This window comes from Jaculus jaculus, chromosome 1, assembly GCF_020740685.1.
Source record: "Jaculus jaculus isolate mJacJac1 chromosome 1, mJacJac1.mat.Y.cur, whole genome shotgun sequence".
Taxonomy (NCBI): domain Eukaryota; kingdom Metazoa; phylum Chordata; class Mammalia; order Rodentia; family Dipodidae; genus Jaculus; species Jaculus jaculus.
The window spans coordinates 260756312-260778568 of record NC_059102.1 but is presented as its reverse complement, the minus strand read 5'-3'; the positions used below and the strand labels follow the sequence as shown (position 1 = coordinate 260778568).

Here is a 22257-nt window from a genome sequence, read left to right as displayed (position 1 = left end):
GTGTTTAGTTAAATTTTAGAATCTGCCTGCATGTTATTCTACTCAGCCTACTTGAATACTCCCATAGCAGGGAAACTCAACCCCTAGGAACACGTTTGTAGATACTCTGAGAGTCTTAAGAGCCACGCCTTACACCTTAAGCTCCTACCATGAAGATATATAACATCAAATCAATTGATACAGCTAAGAATACCCAGCTAGCTAGAAAATCCAAGCATTAACTTAATCCAAGATGGAAAAATGTATACATTATAAAACAAGAAACACTAAAAAGAAAGACAATATAAATCCACCTAAAAGTGTTAATTCATCAGAAATGACCTCCAGTGAGAATGAGTTAGAAAATGCCTGAGAAAGATTTCAAAAAAATGATTGTAAATATATTCAAAGAAGTCAAAGAACAAATCAAAGGAATCAAAGAGGAAATCAAAGGAATCAAAGAGGAAATGAAAGAAGATGCAGGACACCAATTTAATGAAATAAAGAAAGCAATACAAGACATAATGACAGAATGATTGAGATGGGGAGGTAATATGATGGAGAATGGAATTTCAAAGGGGAAAGTGTGGGGGGGAGGTATTACCATGGGATATTTTTTTTTTAATTTTTATTAACATTTTCCATGATTATAAAATATATCCCATGGTAATTCCCTCCCTCCCCACCCCCACACTTTCCCATTTGAAATTCCATTCTCAATCATATTACCTCCCCATTACAATCATTGTAATTACATATATACAATATCAACCTATTAAGTATCCTCCTCCCTTCCTTTCTCCACCCTTTATGTCTCCTTTTCAACTTACTGGCCTCTGCTACTAAGTATTTTCATTCTCACACAGAAGCCCAGTCATCTGTAGCTAGGATCCCCATATGAGGGAGAACATGTGGCGCTTGGCTTTCTGGGCCTGGGTTACCTGACTTAGTATAATACTTTCCAGGTCCATCCATTTTTCTGCAAATTTCATAACTTCATTTTTCTTTACCGCTGAGTAGAACTCCATTGTATAAATGTACCACATCTTCATTATCCACTCATCTGTTGAGGGACATCTAGGCTGGTTCCATTTCCCAGCTATTATAAATTGAGCAGCAATAAACATGGTTGAGCATGTACTTCTAAGGAAATGAGATGAGTCCTTTGGATATATGCCTAGGAGTGCTATAGCTGGGTCATATGGTAGATCAATCTCTAGCTGCTTTAGGAACCTCCACACTGTTTTCCACAATGGCTGGACCAGATTGCATTCCCACCAGCAGTGCAGAAGGGTTCCTTTTTTTCCACATCCCCGCCAACATTTATAATCATTTGTTTTCATGATGGTGGCCAATCTGACAGGAGTGAGATGGAATCTCAATGTAGTTTTAATCTGCATTTCCCTGATGACTAGTGACGTAGAACATTTTTTTAGGTGCTTATATGCCATTCGTATTTCTTCCTTTGAGAACTCTCTATTTAGCTCCTTAGCCCATTTTTTGATTGGCTTGTTTGATTCCTTATTAGTTAACTTTTTGAGTTCTTTGTATATCCTAGATATTAATCCTCTATCAGATATATAGCTGGCGAAGATTTTTTCCCATTCTGTAGGTTGCCTCTTTGCTTTTTTCACTGTGTCCTTTGCGGTGCAAAATCTTTGTAATTTCATTAGGTCCCAGTGGTTAATCTGTGGTTTTATTGCCTGAGCAATTGGGGTTGTATTCAGAAAGTCTTTGCCAAGACCAATATGTTGAAGGGTTTCCCCTACTTTTTCCTCTAGCAGTTTCAAAGTTTCCGGTCTGATGTTAAGGTCTTTAATCCATTTGGACTTAATTCTTGTGCATGGCGAGAGAGAAGAATCTATTTTCATCCTTCTGCAGATATTTATCCAGTTTTCAAAACACCATTTGCTGAAGAGGCTGTCTCTTCTCCAATGAGTATTTTTGGCATTTTTATCGAATATCAGGTGGCTATAGCTACTTGGGCTTACATCTGGGTCCTCTATTCTGTTCCACTGATCTACATGTCTGTTTTTGTGCCAGTACCATGCTGTTTTTGTTACCATGGCTCTGTAGTATAGGTTAAAATCAGGTATGGTGATACCACCAGCCTCTTTTTTGTTGCTCAGTATTATTTTAGATATTCGAGGTTTTTTATGATTCCAAATGAATTTTTGGATTGTTTTTTCTATTTCCATGAAGAAAGCCTTTGGAATTTTGATAGGGATTGCATTAAATGTGTAGATTGCTTTAGGTAAGATTGCCATTTTCACGATATTGATTCTTCCAAGCCAGGAACAAGGGATGTTTCTCCACTTTCTAGTGTCTTCTGCAATTTCTCGCTTGAGTGTCTTAAAGTTCTCATTGTATAGATTCTTTACTTCCTTAGTTAGGTTTATTCCAAGGTATTTTATTTTTTTTGATGCAATTGTGAATGGGAGTGATTCTCTGATTTCATCCTCTGTGTGTTTGTTGTTAGCATATATGAAGGCTACTGATTTCTGTGTATTTATTTTGTATCCTGCTACATTGCTGTAGGTTTTGATCAGCTCTACAGCTTGCTAGTAGAGTCTTTAGGGTCCTTTATGTATAGAATCATGTCATCTGCAAATAATGATAACTTGATTTCTTCCTTTCCAATTTGTATCCCTTTTATGTGTGTCTCTTGCCTTATTGCTATGGCTAAGACTTCCAAAACTATATTAAATAGAAGTGGAGACAGTGGACACCCTTGTCTTGTTCCTGATTTTAGTGGAAAAGCTTCCAGTTTTTCCCCATTTAGTAATATGTTGGCTGTAGGCTTGTCATAAATAGCCTTTATTATATTGAGATATGTTCCTTCTATTCCCAGTCTCTGTAGGACTTTTATCATGAAGGGATGTTGGATTTTGTCAAATGCTTTCTCTGCATCTAATGAGATGATCATGTGATTTTTGTCCTTCAACCCATTTATGTAATGTATTACATTTATAGATTTGCGTATGTTGAACCATCCCTGCATCTCTGGGATAAAGCCTACTTGGTCAGGGTGAATGATCTTTTTGATATACTCTTGTATTCTGTTTGCCAATATTTTGTTGAGAATTTTTGCATCTATGTTCATGAGGGAGATTGGTCTGTAATTTTCTTTTTTTGTTCTATCTTTGCCTGGTTTTGGTATCAGGGTGATGCTGGCCTCATAGAAGGAGTTTGGTATGATTCCTTCTTTTTCTATTTCCTGGAAAAGCTTAAGAAGCAATGGTGTTAGCTCTTCCTTGAAAGTCTGGTAAAATTCAGCAGTGAATCCATCCGGGCCTGGGCTTTTTTTAGTTGGGAGATTATTGATAACTGCTCGGATCTCCATGTTTGTTATAGGTCTATTTAAGTGATTAATCTCATTTTGATTTAATTTAGGTAGGTCATATAGATCAAGGAAATCATCCATTTCTTTCAGATTTTCATACTTTGTGGAGTATATGCTTTTATAGTATGTCCCTATAATTTTTTGAATTTCTCTGGAATCTGTTGTGATGTTACCTTGTTCATCTCTGATTTTATTAATTTGTGTCTCTTCTCTCTTTCTTTTGGTCAGATTTGCTAAGGGTTTATCTATCTTGTTTATCCTTTCAAAGAACCAACTCTTTGTTTCATTAATTCTTTGGATTGTTCTTTTTGTTTCTATTTCATTAATTTCTGCCCTAATCTTTATTATTTCTTCCCGTCTACTACTTTTTGGTTTGCCTTGTTCTTCTTTTTCCAAGGCTTTAAGGCGAAGCATTAGGTCGTTTACTTGCGATCTTTCTAATTTCTTAATATAGGCACTTAAGGCTATAAATTTACCTCTTAGAACTGCCTTCATTGTGTCCCAGAGATTTTGGTATGTTGTGTTCTCATTATCATTTGACTCTATAAATTTTTTGATTTCCTTTTTGATTTCTTCATTGACCCACTCATCATTTAGTAGTGTATTGTTTAGTTTCCATGATTTTGTGTATGCTCTATAGCCTTTCTTGCTACTGATTTGTAGTTTAATTCCATTGTGGTCAGATAGAATGCAAGGAATTATTTCAATTTTCCTGAATTTGTTAAGATTTGCTTTGTGTCCTAATATATGGTCTATTTTAGAGAATGTTCCATGTGCTGCTGAAAAGAATGTATATTCTGCAGCCTTTGGATGAAATGTCCTGTATATATCTGTTAGGTCCATTCCTTCTATGACCTCATTTAGTCCAGATGCCTCTCTGTTTATTCTTTCCCTGGATGACCTGTCAATTGATGAGAGTGGGGTGTTAAAGTCACCCACCACCACCGTGTTTGGTGTTATCTGTGACCTTAGTTCTAATAGTGTTTGTTTGACGAATTTGGGAGCCCCCATGTTAGGTGCATATATGTTTAGGATTGTAATGTCCTCCTGTTGTAGTGTGCCCTTAATCAATATAAAGTGACCTTCCTTATCTTTTTTGACTAACTTCGGACTAAAGTCCACCCTGTCTGATATTAGGATAGCAACCCGTGCTTGTTTTCTAGGCCCATTTGCTTGAAACACCGTCTTCCAACCTTTCACCCTAAGATAATGTCTATCCTTTGTAGAAAGGTGAGTTTCTTGGAGACAACAAATTGTAGGATCCTGCTTTTTAACCCAGTCTGCAAATCTATGTCTTTTCGTTGGGGCATTGAGACCGTTGATATTAAGAGATATTATTGAAAGGTGTGTATTTATGTTTGCCATTTGTGTGTGTGTGTGTGTGTGTTACTTGTTCTACCTGTGCTCTCTTCTGTTAACTGGTATTTGAGTATGGCTGGTTTTTTCTAGGTTCCTTATATGTGTGCTTTTCCTTTTGTTCAGCATGGAGGATTCTATCAAGTATTTTCTGTAGAGCTGGTTTTGTCTTCAGATATTCCTTTAACCTGCTTTTGTCATGGAATGTCTTTATTTCTCCATCTATTTGGATGGATAACTTTGCAGGATAAAGTAACCTTGGTTGACAGTTGTTATCTTTCAGAACTTGGAATATATCACTCCAGGCCCTTCTGGCTTTAAAAGTTTGTGTTGAATAATCTGCTGTAATCCTGATGGGCTTGCTTTTGTAGGTAACTTGATTTTTCTCTCTAACTGCTTTCAATATTTTTTCTTTGGTTTGTGTGTTTGGAAGTTTGAGTATAATGTGGCGAGGAGAGTTTCTTTCTGGGTTTTGTCTGGCTGGGGTTCTAAAGGCTTCCTGTATCTGTATTGGCACCTCTTTCCCAATTTGGGGAAAATTTTCCTCTATGATTTTGTTGAAGATGCCTACTATGCCTCTGGAGTGGAGTTCTTCTCCTTCTACTATGCCCTGAATTCTTATATTGGATCTTTTCATAGTGTCCCGAATATCTTGAAATTCCCACTCATACTTTTCTATAAGTTTGTCTTTCTCTTTGTTGGACTGCATTAGGTCTGCCACCTAATCTTCTAGCTTAGATATTCTGTCCTCTCCCTCATCCATCCTACTGGTGAGATTTTCTACAGAGTTTTTTATTTCATTAACTGTGTTCTTCATTGCTAGTAATTCTGACTGGTTTTTCTTTATTATTTCTATTTCTCTATTTATGTCTTGTATTGCCTTCTTTATTTCATTAAATTGGTGTCCTGCCTCTTCTTTGATTCCTTTGATTTCCTCTTTGATTTCCTCTTTGATTTCTTCTTTGATTGTTTTCATGTGTTCTTTGACCTCTTTGAACATATTTATAATTATTCTTTTGAACTCTTTCTCAGGCATTTCCTCTAACTCTTTCTCACTGGAGGACATTTCTGATGCATTAATACTTTTAGGTGGATTTATATCGTCTTGCTTTTTAGTGTTTCTTGTGTTATAATGTATATATTTTTCCATCTTGGATTAAGTTAATGCTTGGATTTTCTAGCTAGCTGTGTATTCTTAGCTGTATCAATTGATTTGATGTAATATATTTTCAGGGTAGGACCTTAAGGTATTAGGTGTGGCTCTTAAGACTCTCAGAGTATCTACAAAGATGTTCTTAGGGGTTGAGTTTCCCTGCTATAGGAGTATTCAAGCAGGCTGAGTGGAATAATATACTGGTAGATTCTAAAATTTAACTAAACACTGTACCCATTCCATCAAAAACAGCCCCGAGTATGTATGCAAGAGTAGTTATTATAATGACCAGATCCTCTATCAACAAAGAGGTTTAGATTTCTGGTCTGTTGAGGTATCCAAGTCAGCTTGTGACCAAGTGAGACCCTTCTCTGGTGCAATCCCAGTTACCTTGGGTGATTTTGGTCTCAGTCAAGTTGCTGCCTGGGTCGTCGGGCTGCTGTTCTGATTTCTGGAGCTGGGCACTTGCTTTTCCTACGGGGAAAACTGAGCCGCTGCTGCCGCCTCTGCAGCTGTTGTAGCTGCCACCCCCGGAGCCACCACCGCTGCTGAAGCTGCCGTTGCCGTGTCCACCGCTGCTGCTCACCCCGAAGCCGCTGCTGCGGGATCTGCCGCCGCTGCCGCTCCTGGGTCCGCTGCTGCTGGGGCCACTGGTACCGGTGCTGGAACCGCTGAAGTTGCTGCCGAATTCTGCTCCTGCTTGGGTCCCGCCGTCAGCCCAAGTTGGCGTGGCCGGGTCCCGGGCCGCTGCTGTGTTCGCTGGAGCTGGGTTCAGGCGGCGGGGGAGGGGAGGGAGCTGCGGCTGCTCTGGTTGTATCGCTTCTCCACGTGTGCTTTTACCTCGCGGTCTGCTCCTCCCTCCGTTGCTCGCTGCCGCTCTCCCCTCACGTTTCCCGAGTTGCGGAGAGCGCGGTGTGAGGGGAAAATCCCGCACCTGGCTTGTCCTGCGGCTCAAGCCGAGAGTCCGGCGGTTTTCTGCCGCTCCGCGGCTGCGGCGGGTGGCCGAGCCGCCCCGGAGCCGCTGTTCCCGCCTGTGCAGGCTCTGGATGCTCTATAACTCTTCCACTTCTCCGCTGCCGCCTCAACTTCCTATACACCTCACTTTTTAGTAAAAGTGTGTATTTTGCTGAGTTTTTTTTGGTCTTTCCCCCCCCAGGCTGCTTTGGCGTGGTACCTACACCGCCATCTTAACCGGAAGTCCAACCATGGGATATTTTTTATAATCATGGAAAATGTTAATAAAAATTGAGAAAAGATAAAAAATAAAATTAATTTTTTAAAATTTTTTTTACTGTTTATTTATTTATTTGAGAGCAACAGACAGAGAGAGAAAGAGGCAAACAGACAGAGAGAGAGAGAATGGGCGCGCCAGGGCCTCCAGCCACTGCAAATGAACTCCAGACACATGTGCCCCCTTGTGCATCTGGCTAACGTGGGTCCTGGAGAGTTGAGCCTTGAACTGGGGTCCTTAGGCTTCACAGGCAAGCACTTAACCACTAAGCCATCTCTCCAGCCCAAAAATTAAATTAATTTTTTTAAAAAAAACTATACTAGCTGGGTTTGGTGATGGATGCCTTCACTCTCAACACTCAGGAGGCTGAGGTAAGAGGATGGTAGTGAGTTTGAGGCCAGCCCAAACTGGGTGTGTGAGTACCAGGTCAGCCTGGCCTATAGTGAGACCCTCAAAACCCTTCCCAAAATAAATAAATCAAATTAAGTTAAACTAATGAGCACCTTAGCAATGGCTCTGATGAATGGAAGACATCCAGATATATCTGCTTGCTGGCTGGGATTCCATTTGTTTGTACTTCCTGATTTCAAAGCCAGTGCTTAAAAGAATAGTAATAATAATAATAATAATAATAATAATAATAATAATAGCCAACCTGGAGAAGAGGGGCTTTGCTCCTCAGAACATTGGTCCCATTCAGCGGAAAAAGCTGGCTTCCTGAGGATGGAGGGAGAACAATGGCGAGGAGGCTGCTCTGGGGCCCTGGCAGCCTCCTGAAGCCACCACCAGGCAGTGGCAAGAAGCGACCCTAATCCAGCCACTGTCTCTCCACATTCACTGTTCTGTTCACTGCCATGAAGCATCTGCCTGTGATAGTCATCAGAATAGAAACAAAAGCTGTCCTTGGCTAGGCCAGGTCCCTTGGTGTGTTGTGCCTGCTCCCGTCCCTGCTAGACTCAGGATTCTGAGAACACAAGGGAGGAAGGCTTGCCTTTGGCTCCATCTCACAGGTTTCAATTGACGGACTTGGGGTGAGGCAAGAACATCAGGGCGGAGAGGAGGGTTCGTGGAGCAGAGCTCCTCACCTCCTGGAGGGCAGGACAGGAAATGGAAAGGGTTGAGGAGGGGAGAAGAGAAAGGATGGAGGAAGTGAGCAAAAATACACTTAAGATCAACTACAGCCCATTGATACATTACCAGTGACCATAAAACAGCAAGTGCCAAAACTAACATAGTGTGCTATGAAGTTAAAAATTATTTAGGGCCAGCTGAGCATTGTGGTGCACACCTTTAATACCAGCACTTGGGAGGCACAGGTAGGAGGATCACTATGAGTTCAAGGCTAGCCTGAGATGACAGTGTGAATTCCGGGTCATCTTGGGCTAGAATGAGACCCTACCTCAAAACACAAACCTTATTTAGGGTACAAGAACAAACAGTAAATGAATGAGATAAGGGACAGGGGCAGGAAAAATAGAAAATATAGGAGAAGTAGTGTTAAAGAAAGGAAAAAGAAGAGAAGTAAGAGAATGTTATTAAAGGGAAAAGAGCAAAAAAAAATTTAAAAATTATTTCCCACAAATGAGATTTGGAACCAAAATTAGATAAATGTAAGAAGTTGAATAAAATATATAAAGGATTAAAAATCATGATAAAGTCAAAGCATAATAGAAAGAAAAAAAGGAATACTAGGGGGAGGCCAAGAAAGAAAAAGGAAAAAGATTGCCCAATGAGAAAGACACAAACAAAATTACGTAAGGTATGGAGAGAAATAAAAAACAAAACATAATTTTAAAATGATGAAAGGCCAGGTATGGTGGTGCACACCTTTAATCCCAGCACTCTGAAGGACCAGCATGAATTCGAGGCCAGCATTGTACTACAGAGTGAGTTCTAGGTCAGCCTGGACTTAAAGTGAGACCCTACCTTGAAAAAACAAAAACAGGGCTGTGGAGGCCGGAGAGATGGCTCCGTGGCTAAGGTGCTTGCCTGCAAAGCCTAAGGACCCAGGTTCAATTCCCAAGTACCCACATTTCATTAGATACACATGGTGGTACATGTGTCTGGAGTTTATTTGCAGTGGCTAGAGGTCATGGTGCACCCATTCTCTCTCTCTCTCAAACAAATAAATAAGTTTTTAAAAGATTATTCTATTTGGAGGGTTGGTTTTTAATTTTTTAATCAATTATTTTTTATTTTTATTATTTTGTTTATATGCAAAGAGAGAGAAGAGAGGAGAGAGAATGGACATGCCAGGTCCTTTAGCCACTGTGAACAAACTCCAGATGCATGCACCCCCTTGTGCATCTGGCTTATGTATGTCTTAGGAAATTGAACCTGGGTTATTTGGCTTCATAGGCAAACGTCTTAACTGCTAAGCCAGCTCTCCAGCCCCTTGTTTATTTTATTTTATTTTTTGAGGTAGGGTCTCATTCCAGCCCAAGTTGACATGGAATTCACTGTGTAGTCTCAGGGTGGCCCTGAACTCATAGCAATCCTTCTACCTCTGCCTCCCAAGGGCTGGGATTAATGGCGTGCCCTACCACACCTGGTTTCAGGTTATTCTAAAAAATATGTAATTAAAGTGAAGGTGATAGTGAAGTACAATAAAATGGGGGGGATAGGGCTGGAAAGATGGCTTAGTGGTTAAGGCGCTTGCCTGTGAAGCCTGAACACCCATGTTCAAGTCCCCAGATGCCACGTACGCCAGATGCGCAAAGGTGAGGCAAGTGCAAGATCACACATGATCACTAGTTGGCGCAAGCATCTGGACTTCCATTTCGGTGGTTGAGGCCCTGGCATACCAATTCTCTCTCTAAAATAAAAAAATAATTAATGGCAGGGCATGGTGACACACACCTTTAATCTCAGCACTTGGGAGGCACAGGTAGGAGGATTTCCATGAATTCAAGGCCACCCTGAGACGACACAGTGAATTCCAGGTCAGCCTAGGCTAGAGTGAGACTCTATCTCTAAAAACCAAAATATAAAAATAAATAAAACATTTTTTGAAAAGGGGTAAACACAAAGGGCCAAAAAGGGAGGGAGGGAGGAAAAGAAAAGAAAATTAAGTATTTCTTTCTGGTTGGGTCTTTGAGAACTTGATTGTGCCTGTGCGAAGGGGGGTCAGTTCAGTTTGTCTTTCCTGTGACTTAGCTGGTGCTGAGCCTGCACTGGACAAATGTCTGATGCCTACAAGAACTGTCCTTAGTGGCCTCTCTTCTTTGAGTACCAGAGGTCTCTGCTGGCCAAACTTAGCTTTGAAGTCTGTGCACTTGGCAGGTTCTCCCACCACCCAGGGCCTCCAGATGATTATACCCTCTTGGGTGACTTGATGTTCTAGCTGGGGCTCTCCCCCAGGTGCATTGGGATTGGTGGAAGCAACCATGGCACTGAGTTTTGTATAGATAGACCTGTTCATATTTTCAAAGCCCAGTAGGCATTAATCATCTGATTGGAGGGATATGGCTGTGGAGATCACATGGCCTGAGTTCTTAGATTACAGCAGTGAATGACAGGTAGATGGCCCAGAGATTGATCCACCCCTGGCTTCAGGGTCAGGGCTACCCAACACCAGAGTTATTCTGAGGCTGACTCATACCCAGAGAAGGACTATCTTTCCTTATACACTTCAGTCTCAGCCAAGCTTCAGGCCACCTGCACTTTTCTGATGGCCAGTGTCCAGAAATCCTGATGTCCACAGTTGTCCCCCAGCATTGTCTCTTACTCTGGGGTTATGGCAAGTTGAATTAAGTGTCCTGTACTTGTGACTGTTCATTCACTGTTCTCTGGTTCACAGGGCAGCTCTTTCATTTTTTTTTTTCCAAGGTAGGGTCTCACTGGAGCCCAGGCTGATCTGGAATTCACTCAGTAGCCCCAGTCTGGCCTCAAACTTATAGCAGTTCTCCTACCTCTGCCTCCCAAGTGCTGGGATTAAAGGCATGTGCCACCATACCGAGCTATAGTGATTTTTGAGCAAGTGGAGAATATTCACTTCTCCTTTAACTCAACACATAGGTTCCTTCTCAAGATGGTACCCTGATGCAACCCTTTGAAGTGGGGAACTCCTCTCCACTTCTGATCCACCCTCCCAGAGAAGTCACTGTCTCAGCAAGACTGATGGCTCTGTTTGAGGATTGAGGGAGCTGTGGGTTTGACCTGAGGGCAGCACTGCCAGCCTTTGACCCTTCTGCCTAGCTTTCCTATAGGATGAGGCATTTGTTTCCTCTCCTTGTGCCAGGAAACCATGTCCCTGCAGCTGTGCTTGGCTTGCCTTTTCCTTTAACTACCTCAGAGACTTGTTATAGTCACAGAAAGCTGACTGCTGCTGCTGTGATTAAGCTGGGCCAGGCGGGCTCCTCCCTCGTGACTGGGGTAAAATAGATACCTAGATCTCCAGAAAGCTTTGTTCCCTTGTGACTGGGGCAAAATAGGTATCTAGATCTCCAGATATCTATATTCCATAATAACTGGGGTAAAAGAGATATCCAGATCTTCAATATCTCTAATAGCTCTCCAGAGAGCTACTGGATCTTTCCATGTCTTCCACCATGTAAAGCTGCCCTTTCTGTCCTCCTGCTCTTCCACTCTGAAGACACAGCACTCACCTCTGGAAGATTCAACATCAAGGCACCATCTTGGTACAGAGCAGTCCTCACCAGGCACCCAATCTTCTTGTGCCTTATCTTGGACTTAGCCTCCAAAATTGTGAGAAGTAAGTTTATAAATCACCCATCCTATGGTATTTTCTTACAGTAATGTACCAAGACAGGCTGATAACCAGTGTTGTTCCTCCATTGACTTGAAATGCTACACTCAGAATGTATAAAGGAACAAGCTGTTCCCAGGAACCCTAAGAGGCCTCAAGTGTGCATGACCACCCTCGATAACTGTACTGCCCGAAAAGGAAGCTATTCAATTAGCACTTTATGGAGTCCTTGGGATTCCACTAAACATAGAAATTTTGAAGTTAAATTTAATAATGTTTGGAAATTTGGCAGCCCTTCCCCTGTAGGCCCCACCCAAACACAGGACCAAAAAGGCCATGTAAGTTTCCTTTTTTTCTTTCTTTCTTTTTGTTTGTTCTTTTGTTTTTTCCAAAGTAGAGTTTCACTGTAGTCCAGGCTGACCTGGAATTCACTATGGAGTCTCAGGGTGGCCTCTAACTCTTGGTGATCCTCCTACCTCTGCCTCCCAAGTTCTGGGATTAAAGGCGTGCCCCACCGTGCCCAGCTTTTCTTTCATTTTTTTTTTTATTGACAACTTCCATAATTGTAAATAATATCCCATGGTAATTCTCTGCCTCCCTAAGTTGCCTTTTCAAGTGCTATGCCTACTCAGGGATGAATTCTTGCAAAAGCACATTCAATCTAAAAATGTCGACAGCATAAGATATATTGATGACAGGAAGCAGACAGGGTGTTAAGCGAATTCAAGTCACTCTGGTCTCTGTTGGAGAAGGCAGGCCGTGTGCGTCCAAGGCAGGACAATTTAACTGTGAAGGATGGCGGAGGCAGCGAGCCTCACAAGCGCAAGAAGCTTCTTTGCACGAACACTCGTAGCAGCAGCTCAGCACTGGTGGGTTAAGGGCACAAACACACCACACATCAGATGTGCCACACCTCCTGGCCAGCCTTGTGCAGTGAACTCATCAGCAGTTACAAGGAAATATAACAAGCACATGAGCCTACTATGACAAACAAACCGAAGCCAGCCACGTGGTACATTCTTGTGACTCAGGCAGAGGCAGGGGACCATGAGTTTGAGCCCAGTGTGAACAAAGGAAAGGAAAAGGGTTGGAGACCAGACTCAAAACAAAAAACAGCCCAAGGGGGAGGTGGTCTGCTAATCCTCTCTGGTCGCTAGACAGTGCTGCGTTCATAGTTGTGGCCAGTGCTGAACAAGCCAACTTGAATAGGGAGATGAACCTAAGCACAAAACTCAAAGCTTCCTACATGCAGACAGGCTGTCCTATAGATTAGAGCCCTAGATTCTCTCACTGTATAACGGGGTAGCTGGGCTCCTGTGTGAACTGCTCGTGTGTGCTAAAAGGAAGTTGAAGAAAAAGGTCTTCCCTAGGACATATTTGGAAACTAAACTGCCCTCATCCCACTATGCCCAAATCTAGCTCTCCTGACTCCCATTTTTCCTGGGCCCACCCTCCAGTAGTGATAACATACAGTACCCATCCACAAAGAGCAGCTATCACATCCACAGAAAGCTTCTGCATTGGGCAGCAAATGTTTCACCAACCTCGCCACATGGAAGACACCTGAGTGCAGGTAACTGTGGAAAGAAGGGCTTGTGAACGTGAACGATGAAGTGAGGGCCAGGCCAAACCAAACAGGTAACTCCAAACGTTAATGTGGTCTTTATTATAACAGCACACTTGGTATTTGTGTACCCTAACAATTATATAGAACACTATAAAACCCATCCCAACCATTCAAATTACACTGAATGAAGACAAAACTTATAGTTGTATCTCTTAAAAAAATATACACGATTAATACGGTCCCATGTAACAATGTCAAGGAAAGAGCCACATAGCACAACAATGGACGGGGATAGACTGAAGTTCGTGTCAAAGTAATTGTCTTGTTATTGCACTTTTATTCTACACACTTAGTATGTTACACTTTTATATAACACTGTAATAAACATTAGTCATTTAAAACAAATAAAAACATCACATAAAGACAGAAGATAGCAAGCCATCCAGAGCAATTTTCTGTTGACTGTCTGGGCAAGTTGGCCTCCTCAACGTCAGGTGTTCTCATAGCCTCTGCCAGTGCCTCAGTCACATTAGGTGTTAACAAGACATAGGAAGTTAAAGATAAAATGTTTAAGAAAACAGTGCTACATAAAACTTCCAGGGGAGTTTCCAATACAAATGTCTCAAGGCCACTCTTTCTGTAGTACAATCACACTAGCTCTACCCCACCCACCCTGAATTTAAAGGTGAGCTATCTAAGTCAACAAATCCATGAAGCAAGCTTTGAAAACTCAAAGAAAGCACCTCCTCTTCCGGCGATACAGTATGGACTTGGCAGTTCCCCAGTTAGCCAAACCAAACAAGCCTGGCATCACACCAGAGCAAGGCCAGAGGTGCCTCCATTTCCCTAAGTAAGACTGTAATCACCACAGCCCTAGGTTTCTCAGTGCTAAATAATATGGCCAAAAAAATAAAGTGTCACTCAGTGCAGTTGTCATTCTGCAGCTCCACCACGCTAAGCCACTTCTGTCAGGAAGAACATTTTCCAACCCCTCTTTGATTTTTCTTTTGGGTTTTCTAGGTGCTAGGGGTTGGCCTCAAGGCCATGCACATGCTAAGCACATGCACTACCATGAACTACATCTTTGGCAGCTCAAAAAAAAAGACAAAAAGCATTTGGGGAGCTGACAGGTACTGGTTCAGAGTTCTAACATTCTCCTGATCTATCTGTGGTAGTAATCATCTTTTCCTCCAGTTTCATTGAGCTTTAATGTTAAAAAGTAGGAGCAGTGGCTGCCTGGTCTCTGTCTCCTTAAAACTGATGGAGTCAAAAGTGACTCTCTTTGGATTGGGAACAAGCAATGCAGTCCTTCTGAGAGACATGAAAGGCTTGCTCAGTCAAGAAGCCACTTTGCAGAGGCCCAGGGCCTGCCTGTGGGCACCACCCCTGATTGATGTTTTATAGGCTAGCCATGCAGGGCCCTGGGCCCCAACAGCATTTCTTCTGATTGCTCTGAAGGAAGACCTCTTGCTTTTTTCTACAGCAAAATGACTAACCAGACTTTAATCATGGCCAGGTCATCATTTGGGGTAAACTGCCCTCATGAAGTGTTTTTTAGAAAGACAGCACACAGTAAGGGCAATAATTTGTGCTATCCTTCTTTCACCCTCAGCCACAGACTCATCTTACCATATTGGGAACATAACCAAAGCCAGGAGGTAAAATCGTTAGGACTTTGGCCATGATAAACTCTGTACTGCCCAAGTGCCAGCACATTTCTCCAAATACCTAATGTCTTCCCAAATGATACACAATACAGTACATTTCATGGCATCCCATCACTATAATAATGGGTACCAAGGAACAAAGAATCTAAAATTAGCTTACAATGTTATGCAATAAATGTAAAGTGTACATAGATTATATGTATGTATTACCATACTCAGCCTGCTGAGTATTTTAAGGAACACCACCAAGTATCTCTCTGTGGTCTTTGGCTGGCCTGGAGAAGTTTGCAAATATCTTGTACATTTCTCAGAATACTTTTTTTTAAACTATAAAACCACACATCTCCTTGCTTAGTATTATTCTCTCTTTTCCTCCTATCAGGCAGAAAAATGTAGGGAATCAGTGAGAAAACTAATACATAAGAGAAGATAAATTGAAAAGTGACTATGGGTGGGGACAAAACTAACATTCTATGAACTAAAACTTTCAAAGAAAGTTAGGAATATAGTCTCCATACTGGAAGGACACTCCTAACGACAGCTAATTAAAAGACAAGGGTCTGCAATTCCCTATATAAGACTTTTCTTGAAATTTCATACAGAATAAATTATAGTGATTTTTTTGAGGTAGGGTCTTGCTGTAACCCAGGCTGACCTGGAATTCACTATGTAGTCTCAGTGGCCTCGAACTCACAGCCATCCTCCTGCCTCTATCTCTTGAGTGCTGGGATTAAAGGTGTGCACCACCAGACTGGGCTATAGTGATTTTTGAGCAAGTAGAGAATATTCACTCCTCCTTTAACTCAACACATGGCTTCCTGTAAGCCATTGCTGTCCTCAGAAGGGCACTAAGTTAATACTGAGGACAATGACTAAGTATAGCTGAGTAGGTATTAAAATTCTAAGAGATAAACTGAAGGTTCTACCTAAACAAAGCTGAGGCAAATGAGACCAAAGACACTGGGTCACTGCCATTTTCAAAACATTACATGGCAGAGTATGGTAGTTTTGCATCAGGGCTAGACTCCATTCCAGGGCTACTGCCTGGGAAGGGATGAACTGGCTGAAGTTCAGGTACAAGCAGGGCACCTTATCTTTATGGGCATACCAGGGTCTCATGTCCCGCCTTTATGGAGGGGAGCCTAGATCCACTGCTAAGACAAGAAGATAGCCAACTGTTCATTATGAGGCTTGCCACCTCTACCATACCTGCCAGGGCCCAGTAGAAATTGCAGAGGAAGCGATATAATGAATACTGCTCTTACTGCTAGCCTGACAACCAACCCCAAGGCGATGGTAACAGACATGAAGATGAATCAAAACCAATGAAAGCAGAAATACAGAGACTACAAAGAATTCAACACTAAATCAGACTGCCAACATGTCTGCCAAGGCTCAAGGAACATTGTGGAAGAGGAGGCATAAAGATTGTAAGAGCCATGGAGTGGGTAGGAATACCCTGAGGCATGGTCCCATGCTACCCAACAGGGATTGACTAAGGCCTTCATAATTCCACAGTGCTTACCATAACCCTACAGAGGATGGCCCCCAGGGTAACAAGAGTTGAGGCAAGGGGATAAAAGTGTATAACCTGTTATAACATATATTTTAAAAGTTTTAAAAAACATTACATGGCTTTTCTGAAAGGCTGAAAGTGCTTGGAGGGACCACTGTTATAATATGCCATTATCAGAATCCAGGATACCTAGAGTTGAGTTATATAAAGCTGGGGTGTAGCTTGTGGAAGAGCACTTGCCAGCATGTGTGAGGTCACAGGCTTGATCCCTACCATGAAGGGGAGAAAAAGGAAAAAAGTGATATTATTATTATTTGGACATAGTAGTGTATACCTGTATTCCCAACATTTTCATGGCTGAAGCAGGAGGGTCAAGAGTTTAAGACCAGCCTAGGCCATATGTCCTACTTCAACAAAACAACAACAGACAATGACTAATTATAGGTTCCATTTCTGGTCAGACACATACTCCTAAGTACCATGTTATCCGCAGAGTTTTCTCCTTTTGACAAAAGAAGGGTATGTGGTGGGAAGAAGACCCACAAGTAGAGCAGGTTCTGTTTGCAGTGAGCCCTGCCCCCCAAAAGTCTGGGGTAGGTGGCCCTGTAAATGTAAACACACTGTGTTGTGAGGACAGACAGCTTCCTTCTAGCTTTCTCCTGGGACTTCCAACTGTAACAACCCGAGGTTCATAGTTACAGAAACTGAGAACCAGGCAACAAGGGTTGGTTGGATGGCTTCTGTTTTACCCTTATGTTCACACAATCCTGAACTAAGGTCACGTTTTCCAAGTGGTCTTTACCACAGGTAGAATCAAACTCTTCGTGTCTAGAGCTGAATTACGAAAAGGATACATTTGTAATACTACTGTGCCACTGCAGCATCCCGCTTGTTTTAGAAACATAATACAGTGAATAGACAATGGTAACAGTCACCTCCTTTTCAGTTCTGAGGCCGGAACACCACATTCTTCAGCTTTTACATTTCAAACAATCTTTTGCCAAAGGGACAGTGTGAGGTGTCATGGTGTGAACTGTCCAACATACTCACACAGCCATCCAGTTCTTCACTGTCCAGAAGATATCTCTACCCAGGAAGGTCACATGTTGCAGCAAGCACCAATTCCCTTGGGAGCTCCCTTAATGACTGTCAAAATCTCCCCATGGCCAAAAGGTGAGAGAGAGGGTAGGAAAGAAATGGAGTGGAGGAGGAAGAGGTCTTCAAGTGGAATCATCCAGTCCTCGGTTTGGTCGCTCCAAAGTGTACCTGCAGAGGCGGTCCATGATGCCCTGAAGCATAGGCTGGACGATGCCCAGGAGAGGCCTCTGAGAAGGGTCGCCGTCCCAACACGCTTCCATCAGCTGCCAGCACTCCTCGTCGAACACAGGCAGCCGTTCTGGGCGGGCCCCTAGAGAGAATTAAGCACAGTCTGGGGGACAGAGCCAAGTTCCTGTTGAGGTCCAGGGTGTTAAGGAATGCAGGAAACTTGGACTGTCATTGCAAATATCAAGCCATTAATCTACCAGGAATAGTGGCTTTAAAACTGTAACAAACATGGACAGATTATCTTAGGAAACTAAAGAACTGAAAAAATTAAAGTCAAGGCCTTTTTTTCATTTCTTCTTCAAGTTTCTCTGTGTGCATGCATGGGAGGAGTACCTGCAAGTGTGGAGGTCAGAGGACAGTCCTCTCCTTCCAAACCTCCTTCTTTTAAAATATTTTTAAGACAGAGAGAACAAGGTAGACAGAGAGAGAGAGAATGAGCGTACCAGCGACACATGCTTCTGTAAACTCCAGACACATACACTCCTTTGTGCATCTGGCTTTGCATGGGTACTGGGGAATTGAACCCAGGCTATCAGGTGTTGTAAGCACATGCCTTAAACTGCAGAGCCACCTCTCTCTACCTTCCCTTTAAGACAGGGTTTCTTGTTGTTTGCCCAACTTGTGAGCTTCCAGATTTTACACATATCTCAATGCAAACACAATTACAAACACAATTAAGGTTGGCAGGTTTGCAAGCAAGCACCTTCAACTGCTGAGCCATCTCCCCAGACCCCTCACTCCCCAAAACCCTGTCTGAGATAGTTCACTCTAGTTCTGACTGCCAGCAAAGGTTTGGCTTAAAATGTCTGTGCTGTATTCTACAATGATCTGTGTATGTGGTCCTGCTATGGAGTGAGTGACCGGGGTGACGGCCCCGCTGCCGTGCCTGGGCTTAGTCTGCTCTCACTGGGGAATGAAAGACAGCACTGTGGCTCTTACCTCTACGCACATTGTTCCAGAGATGGTCTTTGCTGGCACACCTCTCAAATGCCTCGGGGAGCTTGACAGAGCCTGAGCAGATATACCAGAAAAGAATCCCAAAAGCATAGACATCCACAGAGTTGTCGTACTTCCCTGTAGTGGGAAGAGATGAAAGAGTGAGGCAGAGGGGAAGGCAGTGCGACCAGCACCTTCCCTCTGCAGCTCCCAACACAGCCTTTTCTTTCTTTCTTTTCTTTTCTTTTCTTTTTTCTTTTTTCTTTTTCTTTTTTTTTTTAAGTTTTTTGAGCTAGGGTCTCTCTCTAGACCAGACTGACTTGGAATTCACTATGTAGTCTCAGGGTGGCCTTGAACTCAAGGCAATCCTCCTACCTCGGCCTCCTGAATGCTGGGATTAAAGGCGTGCGCCACCACATCCAGCTCTACATCCTTTTTTTAAAGTTTTCTTGAGGAAGAGTCTTGTTCTACTTACTTCTACCTACCCTTTTAAAAAATTTATTTATTTATTTATTTGAGAGAGAGAGAAAGAATGGGCACACTAGTGTCTCTAGCCACTGCAAACAAACTCCAGGCACATGCACCACATTGTGCAACTGGCTTTACATGGGTCCTGAGGAATCAAACCTGGGTCCTTTAGCTTTACAAGCAAGTGCCTTAACTGCTAAGCCATCTCTCCAGTCCTCTACCTACCTTTTTTGAGGTAGGCTGACCTAAATTTCACTGTGTAGTCTCAGGGTGGTGTTAAACTCATGGCGATCCTCCTACTTTGCCTCCCAAGTGGTAGGATTAAGGCATGTGCGACCAAGCCTGGCCAGGTCCTTACACATTGTTTATATATCTTTTAACTGCAAGGCATGGTGGCGCATGCCATTAATACCAGCACTTAGGAGGCAGAAGAAGTTAGGATTACTGTGAGTTTGAGGCTACTCTGAGACTACATAGTAAATTCCAGGTTAGCCTGGACTACAGTGAAACCCTACCTCGAAAAACCAAAAAAAAAAAAAAAAAAAAACAAAACACCAACAACAATAATAATAATGATAAATAAAATGAAATAAATCTTTTGGCATCAATTGTCCTTCACACAACCTGGCCAGGAAAGCAGGAAATACTTATAATGCCCATTTTATAATATAGGAAACTATGGCCCTAGGAAGTCAAAAGGTACATTCTTAGCCTTTGATTTTAATAGAACTATCTGTAAGATTAATTATAAAAGGCCTTATTATGGAAATATGGGTGGATGGATACACTGGAACTAGAATATGATGATTTTTAGGCAAGCATGGTGATATATGCCTGTCACCCTAGCATTCTAGGGGAAGGAGAATCAGTGTTTGAAGCCCTAGTAAGACCTTGTTGCAAAAGATTTTTTAAGTTTTACTTATTAGAGAGAGAGAGAGAGATGAAGAGAGAAAGAGAATGGGCATGCCCAGGGCCTCTAGCCATCTAGCCACTGAAAACAAACTCCAGACACATGCACCCACCATGTGCATCTGGCTTATGTGGGTAATGGGGAATCAAACCTGGGTCCTTAGGCCTTGCAGACAAGCACCTTAACCACTAAGCCATCTCTCCAGACCTCAAAAAAAATTTTTTAAGGCAGAGAAAAGAGTTCTGATCCAGTGAGCAACAGAAACTAATTTATTTTTTGGAACAGGAGTGAAAAGAAGAATATTCTGACAATAGCATGGACTATAGTAGAAATAACCAAAGGAACCTAAATGTGAAGTAGCCAAAATAGAGTATCAGTAGCAAGAACAGAGAAACAATCATCAAGTAAACCTAGGAGCAGACAAACAATGGCTGCTTGGTTCAGATGTGGGTAGGACTACAGCTGTCTACCCAACTTCCAATCCTTCTGTGGGTCACTTGATAAGAGCCAGGGGACAACTTATATGTGAAAGGAAAGAAACGCAAATGCACTGCAAATTTTAGTGTGTGCCAACAACTGTCCTGTGATTCCCTTGCCACCTTCCCTGGCACAAACAGCCATTCCTATTCACTCAGACTCTCAGTCAGTCTTTCCTGTTTATCACTCACATCAAGACAGAAACAAAAGCTTTCTCATTCTTTATTGAATTACTCTCAAATCTGTCACACTGTTTTGTTTCAGCATCAATACTTACCTAAGCTTCCAGACAAACCACTGCTTATTTCCTTACTCTGACTTTCTTTTAAGCCCATGTCTCTTCTACCTGCTATTGCAGAGCTCATCTTCTAAGTGCATTTTCTTCGCATCTCTCCCTTGCTCAAAAGCTCAGCAGTCCCCTACTTCTTGCAAGCCTAATTCCTCTGCAAAATTTTCAAGCTCAGTGTACTTTTCTCTGATCTTGACTGCTTCTATTCCCCACATGGATTTCTTTCCTATCATGCTTATTTCTTTTTTGTAACTATATTTCAGGCAAGCGTCTTAACCGCTAAGCCATCTCTCCAGCCCTATAACTATTTTCCTATTTATTTGAAGCACAGCAAAAACAGAACTGGTATACTTTGGAAATTCAGTGACATAACTTACACTGCCATTAACTTAGGGAACATTAAACAGTTTTTGAAAGGGAAATTTAAAAAGGGGGAGGGGCTGGAGGGATGGCTTAGTGGTTAAGGCATTTCCCTGCAAAGCCAAAGGACCTAGGTTTGATTCCCCAGGATCCACGTTAGCCAGATGCACAAGGGGGCCCATGTGTCCGTAGTTTGGGTGCAGTGGCTGGAGGCCTTGGTGTACCCATTCTCTCTCTCTCTGTCTCTCTCTCTCTCTCCCCCCTCCCTTTCTCTGTCAAATAAATAAATAAAAATAAAATATTTTTTTAAAAAGCCAGGCGTGGTGGTGTATGCCTTTAATCCTAACACTTGGGAGGCAGAGGTAGAAGGATCACTGTGAGTTCAAGTCCACCCTGAGACTAAGAGTGAATTCCAGGTCAGCCCGGGATAGAGTGAGACCCTACCTCAAACCCCCCCCCCAAAAAAAAAAAGAAAAAAAGAAAGAAAATGTTCCTGCTTTGAACCCTGCATTACATAATTCTACCTGCCCAAACAGACCATTTACAAACATCAGGTCAATAAACTGCCAACAGCCATACGAAGGTAGCTTTCTTACTAAGATGCAAGAATTTAGAAGTAGTATATAAACAAACACTGAATGAAAGCCTAGGGATCACATCTAGGATGGAGTTCTTGGCCCTTGATACCTTTCTCTCCCTCTAGTATATCCTACTGGGGTTCCAGGCCCCTCTCCTCTAGAACCCTGTCCACCCACAGGCCCACACCTCCCTGCCCCAAGCATTTAGTACACATGTTGCTTCCCATCATGGAACCACTCCTGGTTGCTGGTGGAACTCCAGGATTAGCTTCATAGCCTATACCACCACCACCACCACCTACAGGTAGAAATTTCTGGCCTCCTGAACAGAGATCTCTTGCAAAGAGATCTCTCGTGTTCACTGCTCCTCCACTACCCATTCACAGGTCGCTC

General features: G+C 42.5%; 1 protein-coding gene across 3 annotated transcripts in view; it reads right to left on the bottom strand.

Annotated features, from left to right (window-relative positions):
- Positions 1-13413: 13413 nt before the first annotated feature.
- Positions 13414-22257, bottom strand: part of Dstyk (dual serine/threonine and tyrosine protein kinase) — a 70301-nt gene continuing 61457 nt past the window's right edge. Inside the window, exons 12-14 of one of the 3 annotated variants that reach the window (XR_006637813.1) lie at positions 18786-18920; positions 17456-17928; positions 13414-16789 (exon numbers count right to left, since the gene is read on the bottom strand). Coding sequence is in view for 1 of the 3 variants with exons in the window: in XM_004663550.2 (XP_004663607.1) it covers positions 17741-17928; positions 18786-18920 (323 nt within the window). In the remaining 2 variants the exon portion in view is untranslated. Of the gene's footprint in view, positions 17929-18785; positions 18921-22257 lie in introns of all 3 variants that reach the window. The other 2 variants (XR_006637814.1, XM_004663550.2) reach the window with 2 other exon arrangements.